Below are 8,711 nucleotides of genomic sequence, written 5' to 3' on the forward strand. Positions count from 1 at the left end.
TGCAGGAGCCCCAGGACCCACCCCCACCCCCACCACACACGCACACACACCCCCCACACCCCCACACCCCCACACCCCCGGCTCAGTCAGGCCACGCCCCCTCTCACAGCGGCCCGGGCCTCCCTGAGGCAGAAACCTTAAAACCTCCCTCCTCTAAACTTAATGGTCACGATTGCTGCCCCTGCCTAGAAGCAAGGACAGCTTTTCTCCTGAGCCCTCAGAACACAGACAGCGGCCCCTCCCCAGCTCCAGGGTCCGGCCTCCCCGCCTGTGTGCCCGTGTCTGTGGCCGGTTTCCAGGGGCCCTGACCCAGGCTGCCGTTTCAAGGTGAATAACTGGGCGTGCTCCATGTCGCCACGCTTGTAGGGCCCAAGTTTGGGCTTCTGGACGTGCCAGTCCAGAGGGACAGGGTCCTGGGTGGCCACTCCTCTATGTGGACACCATCCAAACACCAGAGGCGGCCTGAGCCGTGCAGAGCCACTCACTCTCCGGGGGGATCCTGTCCTTGTGGGGGCAGCCAGACAGGCTGCGGTGGTGCGGGTACAGCCCAGTGACGTGGCCGGTGCCGTCGCAGCCTGGTGTCGGACACTTGATCTCACGCTTCTCAGCTCTTGAGGGATCTAAACACACAAGGCCTATCAGTCAGAGGGCAGCCAGGAAGCTGGGTGGGGGGTGGTGAGCAGGGAGGCGGCAGGGCAGCTCACCATCCTTCACTCTGGCTGTCCAGAGAGGAGAGCGACCAGACTGCCCAGGAGCCCAAGAGGGACCGTGGCTGGACAGCACGGGGACCCTGGAGAGACCGCCCGCGCTGGCCGTCTGCCTGGAAAAGCTCCCCACAGCTTGCGGCAAGCCACATACGGCGGGACCCGCAAGGCTTTAGGGGGGGCCCCCCCCCGGATGGCGGCTGGCACATTCTGCCCTGTCCTGCTAATGTCATGCGAGGGCCACTAGCTTCGGGCTGGGAGCCAGGCCTCTGCACAGAGAGGTAAAGCTGTGTGACAAGGTCTCTGCCAGGACACGTCCTTTGTATTTGACAGTAACGGGGACCGAGGGGCTGAGTAACTTACCCAAAGCAGCTAATAAAGGCCTGGGCAGAAATTTGACCCCAAATCTCAGTTACTGACCTCGTAGACCCTCTGCAGGCCCAGAGAGGCCGCCTCCAGTGTGGGGCACAGTGTGGGGCAGAAGCGAATGCCTCTCAGGACACACACGGTCCCCAGAGCACAGCCCGTGCCCCAGAGAAACTTCCAGCGGAGCCACCCGTCCCCGTTGGTAGGGAAGCCACGGTGCAGAAGTGACAGACATGCTCAGAAAGCCCACCCCAGGGAGGGCAGGGCCCTGGCGGGCTCTGCGTGCTTTAAATGGAAGGAAGTTGTCCTCTGACCACCGCGCAGGCAGGGCCACCCCAAGGGGCTCACAAGCCTCTCCCGGGCACCGCCTTCCTGTGCCCGCTGTCGCCAGCCTCTCTGTCCAGGGCTTGTACGGCGTGTGCACCTCAGCGTCATTCGGTCCCTGAGAACCAGTCCCACTGTCCTCCGTGGCTCGGGCCTGCTCTGCACTGCTCAGTGCTCCCGGCCTGGCCACCTGCCTCACCGACCACAGGCCGCTTCTGTCTGTCCCACACCACCTCCCCCCGCCCGTGCCCCCCAGCCTGTAAAGGCCTCAGGACTCGCCCATGGGCCCGGGACTGCGCACCCCTGGGAGGGGGAGGGGCAGGGCCAGGTGCCCAGGTGCCCAGCCTACCTTTGCTGCAGTAGCTCTTCCGGGCGGCGTCCAGGGGCCTCGCCGCCTTCCCCGGCTCGCCCGGGCCCAGCGGGCCTTGCTCGGCGGGTGGGCATCCTGGCTCGCGGACGGCCCGCACCTGCTCGGCCTTCAGGGCGATGGCCTGCTCCAGGAGGCCCAGGTTCCCACGGGTCATCATGTCGTACATCTCCGACTCATCCGTGACTGTGGACTTCTGGGACCTCGAGTCCTCGTCCTTGCCCTTGTCGTCAGAGCGCACTTCCACGAGGACGGAGTACGCGGGCCTGGGGCTGGGCGGCGCCGGGCGCCGGGGCTCAGAGGCCTCCGGGCGGGGGGCGGGGGGGGCCTGCTCCTGGCAGATCGCGTCCGGCGGGGCCTCCCCCCGCTCAGTGCCCAGGGCCGCCCTCTGCTTGCTGGACTCCTCGCTGGCCACACCCTCCAGGGACTGGGGACGCCGCTCCTGGCAGCGCTCACTGGTGACTTCGAGCGCCTCCTCTGCGTCCTCCGGCTGAATGAAGACAGCCTTCTCCCCCTCGTCGCTGGCGGCTCCCTCCTCAGCCTCCTCCCGAACCAGGCGCACGATGCCGGCGCCCCGCTTGGCCCCCTGGTCCGAGTCTTCCCCGACCAGTGTCTCTTCGGCGATTTGGCCCAAATTTAGGAGAGAGGTTGCAATGATCTCCTGATAGCTGCTGTAGCTGCCCTTGGAGGGGCCCGTGAGGCTGCTGACGGGACTGGATCCGAAACGAGCCCTGGCGGGGCTCCTTCCTGCACAAAATCAGAAACTGTGTGGGAGGTACACGGGGAACAGAGGACAGGTCTCCAGGCGGGGCTCCTCCAGCCTGCCCCACTGCCGCTGGGGGACACCAAACCCCCAGAAATGGGCTCGGGGTGGCCGTTTTTGTCAGCCCCTCTGCCCAGATCTGGAGATCACAGTAAACTTATGTCGGGAGGTGGAGGGAGAAATCACCGCTGTATTTTGAAGCTGAGAATTACTCTGATATTTTTGATTAACGGTCCTCCCTGTTGTGTGTACTTTCTTAAATCAGGCGAATCTACATTTCATAAAATGGAGCTTAAAGAATGGATCAGGGCTTCCCCGGTGGCGCAGTGGTTGAGAGTCCGCCTGCCGATGCAGGGGGACGCGGGTTCGTGCCCCGGTCAGAGAGGATCCCACGTGCCGCGGAGCAGCTGGGCCCGTGAGCCACGGCCGCTGAGCGTGCGCGTCCGGAGCCTGTGCTCCACAACGGGAGAGGCCACAGCAGTGAGAGGCCCCGCGTACGCGAAAAAAAAAAACAACAAAAAAAGAATGGATCAGATTTTTAAAAATTGTTTCATAACTGAGAAACAGCAAAAGCTGTTTTTACAGTTTATGTCTTTTAATTGCCATGGCTAAGACGCAGTGGGTGCTCACCACACCCAGGTCCCCTGGGATCATCGACAAGGACCCACCCCCCCAGGGCACAGCAGCCAGCCCACGTCCTCCCACTCTAGGAGGGGCCGAGCCAGGGCCGATGCCTGAGCGCCAAACTCCCTCCTTTATAAGAAACCCAGCAAGCGAGAGTCCCCTGGCCCTGCACCCTCTCAGGCAGAGCCGGGTCGCCAGGAGGGAGGCGGGTATGAGGACCCTCCTTGGAGTGGCTCCAAAATGAAATAAAAATCCACCTCAGGCCCTGAGAGGTGAGAGCACCAGAAGCTTGGAGGTGTTGGGGGGTTTGGGCCTCAGGCCTCAGCCACATCCCCAGGACCCTACAGTCAGCCAGGGTCTCGGGACATGGACGTGTCCCACCTTCGCACTAGTGTTTGCCAAGGGCTGGGGGCCCCGCAGGAAAGAAGGTGCCAGCAGGGAGACCCCCTCAGTTCCCCCTGCCCGGCCCAGCTTCTCTGAACACCCGCACCATCTCCCCTAATGCCAAGCAGACCCCTTGCCCCCGCTGCAGGTGGCTCTCCTGAGGCCAAGTGGGGCGGGTCTATCTGAGACCCCGCCACACAGACGCACAGCCACATCCATCTGTCCGACCGTCTCTCACACACACAGACACACATCCAGGTCCACAATGCTCACATACAGATGAGCCTCTGGGCCCCCCGAGCCCCAAGCGCCAGCCCCTCCCCCAGGAAGCCTTGCAAACGTCAGACAAGAGGCGCTTGTTCTCAGCAGGGCTTCCTCGCTCGCGGGAGCCCCGCCTGCTCACAGGCTGCGAGGGGCCACACTAAGCGCCTTTATTCAGGGGAGAGAGAGCAACAAAGCACCTTCAGCCGGCTCGGGCCCATGAATCTCCTCCTGTCCTGACGCCTCAGCCCCGGCCTCCTCCGCAGTTCCTTCCGATTCATCAGAAACAGAGGCGCCCTTCACCTCGGCATCCTCGCTGCTGTCGCTGTCCACGCCGTAGCCCTCGTCCAGAGCCAGCTTCAGGGGGTGCACCTTCCGCTTGGACCCCAGGTGCTCGGCCTCGGCGGCCCCCAGCTTCCTCTTCTTGGCCAGAGGGCAGCTCAGTAAACTGGGAGGGAGGAGGCCGGGCCACCCTGTCAGCACCTCCCGGGCCCCCGGCCTTGACCCTCTGCAGCGCTTTCCCTGTCCTGAAAACTTCCCTTTGCATCTCATCACCACCCCTCCGCCAATGCCCCAAACTCAAGACTGGCAGGTTGATGTGTTCAAACTTTTACAGTAACTTGTCCGCATTAAAAAGGGCCCGATTGTGTTTGAAATTTCACTTCCTGCTTCTCTGGGAAGGCCTAACCTCAACGGCCCTGTCCACGCCACAGTCATTCCCCCCGGGATGGCCGGGGGTGGGTGCCGGCCCAGGCTGCTCTGCTCCGTGCCCACCGCCCCCAGGGTGGTCGTCAGGAGTGCCCAGGCCCTTCCTCCTTCACCTCCAGACCCTTCACACCCTCACCCACCTCCTGAGCCTGGCACCGCAGTCAGGGGCCCCCTCCCCCGGGGAGGACAGCAGTGAGAACAGCCACCCGGCGTGTGCCGGCTCTGCTCTGGGCTCTCCCGCACTGACTCCTCCGGCCTCACAGCAGCCCCAAAGGGGAGACACCGGAAAGGCACGCCACAGCCGCGCTCGGCCTCCCAGTAAGAGGGTCACGTGGGAGGCCACCGCAGCTCGGCAGCCAAGAGCAGGGGTGGAAGGTTCTAGACCCCACAAAGGGTCCCAGAGCAGCAGAGGAGCCCCAGCCCCCAGCAGCCCAACCTCTTTCCCAAGAACCCTGTCCAGGGCCCTCCAGCCTCCTTACCTTCGGTGCCTGGAGTACTTGCCCCGGATATGTCCCGAGCCCGTGCATCCGGGAGTGGGACAGCTGGGGGGGAGACAAGCAGGGGTGGTCACCTGGGGGGGGGCGCCCCGTGGGGCATGGGGAGAGGGTCCGAATCTCGGGGCCCACCCCAGACCCTCACCCGGGGAAGCAGAAGACTGTCTCCAAACAGTTCATCTCAGAATGGCTGCTTGCAGTTTGCAAAAAATTAATGAAATAACTCACCCCCATTTATATAAATGAATGGCTCATTACAATTTTATGAGAGTGTTTAATTAAAGATCTGTGTGTATGAAATCAAGGCTGGACGACTTCCTTTTTCCACAGTGAGTCTTTCCCACTGCAGGCAAACCACCACCAGGCTTCCGGAGGCTGGGAACAAGGAAGCTCCAGGGTGCCCCCAGAACCGGCACCTGAAGCTGTGGCCCAAGGGCAAAGCACAAACACGGGGATCCTCCGTGGCCTTCGAGATGCTGCGAGGCCCTGCCAGGCGTGCCCCTCGCTGGCACACCGCCGACACCCCCGGCAGGAACAACTCTGCAAAGGTGCAGCTTTGACCCAAGCACAGGACCCCGGCTGGAGGAGGCAGCAAGGACCCCACTCCAGAACTTGCAGCCTGGTGTGATCCCAGCTTCCCATGAAGGGAGGTGAAGCCAGGAGGGCCGATGACCCAGGAGCTGCGTGAGGCCTCGGTGGGGTGAAGCCTGGCCTCTTACAGCTCCAGGAGTTCCTCTCTCTTCACCATCATCTGTCTCCCCACAGAACCAGACGGTGGGAAGCTCTGGAAACTTCCAGTCACGGGCACAGACCACCCAACCCACTTCCCCAGGAGTCAGCTCCCCAGGGCAGCAAGGGGCCTGTGTGGGGCTTGAGGTCAGGGTCCTGTGGGCTTTTGAGACGGAGAACCCGTGGTGGGGACAGGGAGAGCCCGAGCCCCTCCCGGGAGGTATCACCACAAGGTGCCCCCATGCAAGAAGGGACAACCTTGTCGTCACAGGGTCTGAGCCCCCCACCTCCGAGCAGGCTCTCCCAGAGCCTGGGAAGGAAGGCCGTGGGGACCCACCGACACCAGTGGGCTCCTGAGGCTCAGAAAGGGGCACCACTCTGGACCTCTGTCCAGACACACTGATGTGTCTAATCTGATTGATCAGGGACCTGACTACAGAGGACTGTGGGGTCCCACGGGCCGGCAGGCCACACTCGCTGACGGATCAGCAAGAAACAGAACAGCCCATGGAGGCAGGGTCGCGCCCCCCAGCGCAACGGCGGCCCTTGCAGGAGCCGGCGTCTCTGAGGGTGACGCACCCTTCAGCCCGCCATGATGAGACCACCGTGGCTCGTCTCCTGGTGTTTAATAAAAGAAGAGAGGAAAGGGGAGGATGGGGGGGAAACACGCGAACTTTGTGGCGCTCCCTTTCCAGACAGACAGGACTTACTGCTGCCCGAGGCCTCTCACTCTCAAATCTATGCCCCACACTTGCTGCCACTTTCTTAAGAACTAGCTTTGAGACTCTTCACAAAAGCTCCTTGTTATTGGGGATTTGAAACTGAGGGTCCCAATTAGTCGATTAATCACTGAGTCAGTCAGGCAATTAGGTGCCAGCTGCTGTGGCACTGGCACTGCCCCCAAACACGTCACCTGCTCCGAGCCACACCTCCGCCCACCAGTTCAGAAGCACCTGGCCTCCAGCCCTGGGGGGGCCCCTCCAAGGGCAGTGGGCCGGGCATGCGCCCCATGGGCAGAGCTGCCAGGGCCACTCCGGGAGAGGAATCTGAAGGCCCCCTTCCCCCCGTGTGCTCGCAGAGAGGGTACCCGTTGAAAGCGACCTGAGACCCAGCCGGGGCCCCAGGGGCTCAGTGCCAGCAGGTCACCCTATGGGCAGCCCCAGTGCTGGTAGGATGCCCTCTGTGTGCTCGGGGCCAAAGGGCAGGGTGAGGCGCCAGCTCTGCTTCCAGGCCTCTGGAGCCCCTCCCCAGCATGCAGAAAGAGGGAGACCCGGCCAAGCCCTCCCCCGATTCCACAGCATGGCCCTGAGTGTGGCAGAGACAGGGAGGTGGGCAGAGGGCCTGCCTGCCGTCAGCCTGAGCGGGGTGCTGGCGATGGCTCAGAGGGATCTGAGGATCTGGACATAAACAGTAGCTCTCAGGCCACGGCGGAGGCCGGGAGGAGCCGTGCCCCAGCGGGAGCCCCTGGAAGGGACTGGCTTCCCTCTGGCCCCGTGGAGGCAGGTAGAGGGCTCCCCACTCCCTTCTGTCGCCTTGGCAGCAGCTGGCCAGTGGCTCAAGAGGAGGCCCTCAGGTGAGGACAGGCGGTCTGGGGACTGGGGCGCGGGCGTGGCAGACAGGCGTCCTTCCCGGGACTGGGAGACGTCCCAAGGATGCTCCAAGAGGGGTCCACCCACTCCCTTCCACAGAGAGGGCGGCACCCACCTTCCCTGCATGAGCCACCTCCCACAGCGGGGACAGCAGATGGGCCCCATGGAGACCGGGGGCGGGGGGAGTCTGCTGGCTCTTCGCTGCGCGAAGGGAAAGGCCACCAGACCCGCTTGTTTCCTCTCAGGGACTCGGCTTCAAGTGGGAGCAAGAGCTGAAGGGGCTCCGGGTGGGAGGAGCGTCCTGCTAGGTCCAGGCCCACCGGCTCCTCAGCTCGTTTCCTAGCAACCGCCACTCGCCGGCAAGCGGCTCCCGGAGCCTCTGAGCTGGGCAAAGGGCCGCTGGGGGCGGTGGGCCACAGATTCTGGGTCCACAGGGTGCAAGTCCCTCGCCCACAGAGTGAGTCCTGCGGGTACGGCTTCCCTGTGACCCGTCCTCCCGTCAAGTGATTCCGAAGGGGTTCCTTTGACATCCCAGCGGCAAGCCTGCTCCAGGGTCGCTCTGCCTGTGCTGGCGCCCACTGCGAAGGCCCCGCCGGGACCAACCACAGCCCCCCACGTGCTGGGGGCAGGAGTCGGGCTTGCAGCACCTGCCCCTTCCCGCGGGGTGAGCGCACAATCACAGCGCCTCAGGGATCCTGCCCCACGGGTGGTTCGTGGCCAACAAACGGTTGTGAACTCAGGCGTGAGTGGCACGTTCCACGTGGATTTTCCTCTAAGCATCGATTCTCAGAGACGGGAAGAATTGCTGAGGACATGGTTGCTAGAACACGTCACTGCATCTCTCCCCAGTTTCTCCGTGAAATTGCACGCGGGCCTCACTATTACCATGTAAACAGGGTGAGACCAAGAGATCGATGACGCTGCACAAAATCCAGATGCTCACACAATCCCCTTACTTACACTGGTCAAGTCCGCTCTTAGAATATTTCAAAGTAAATCTATCCTGGGGCATTTTTGCTTCACAGTTTCAAGAGAAACCCAGCCCTCTGCCTTTGCCTTTCCAGTCTCCTCCGCTACGTCACCTGCTCCCAAAACTCAAGTCCTGTGCCCAGCCCCCGCTCCCTCGTTGTCCCCAGGATGTCCCCAGGCGAGCGTCACATAGCCCAAGGGAAGCAGCACCTCCCCCGGGGGACCTGCTCTGCACCCTGTGGCCCGCGGCCCCTCTGAGCGTCACGCGGGGTGTCCTCCACTGGCCCACCCGCAGGCCCCTACCCTCCAGGGAGCTGACCACTGTGCTCCATGCAACTCCAGGGGCCTGGCTTGGCTGCTGTGCCCCACTCACCCTCCAGCCCTGCAGCCAGGACTGGCCTTTGAACAGGAGGGTGTGTGATTCCGCTC

At 63.2% G+C, this 8,711-nt stretch overlaps 1 protein-coding gene across 1 annotated transcript in view; it reads right to left on the reverse strand.

Moving 5' to 3' along the window:
* Positions 1 to 8,711, reverse strand: part of MYT1 (myelin transcription factor 1) — a 45,000-nt gene that overhangs the window by 24,581 nt on the left and 11,708 nt on the right. The window contains exons 4-7 of the mRNA XM_007462268.1: positions 4,981 to 5,043; positions 3,994 to 4,241; positions 1,744 to 2,508; positions 486 to 620 (exon numbers count right to left, since the gene is read on the reverse strand). Coding sequence (XP_007462330.1) covers positions 486 to 620; positions 1,744 to 2,508; positions 3,994 to 4,241; positions 4,981 to 5,043 — 1,211 coding nt within the window. The remainder of the gene's footprint in view (positions 1 to 485; positions 621 to 1,743; positions 2,509 to 3,993; positions 4,242 to 4,980; positions 5,044 to 8,711) is intronic.

The sequence above is a fragment of the Lipotes vexillifer genome, unplaced genomic scaffold (genome assembly GCF_000442215.2).
Source record: "Lipotes vexillifer unplaced genomic scaffold, Lipotes_vexillifer_v1.1 scaffold1798, whole genome shotgun sequence".
Lineage (NCBI taxonomy): Eukaryota > Metazoa > Chordata > Mammalia > Artiodactyla > Lipotidae > Lipotes > Lipotes vexillifer.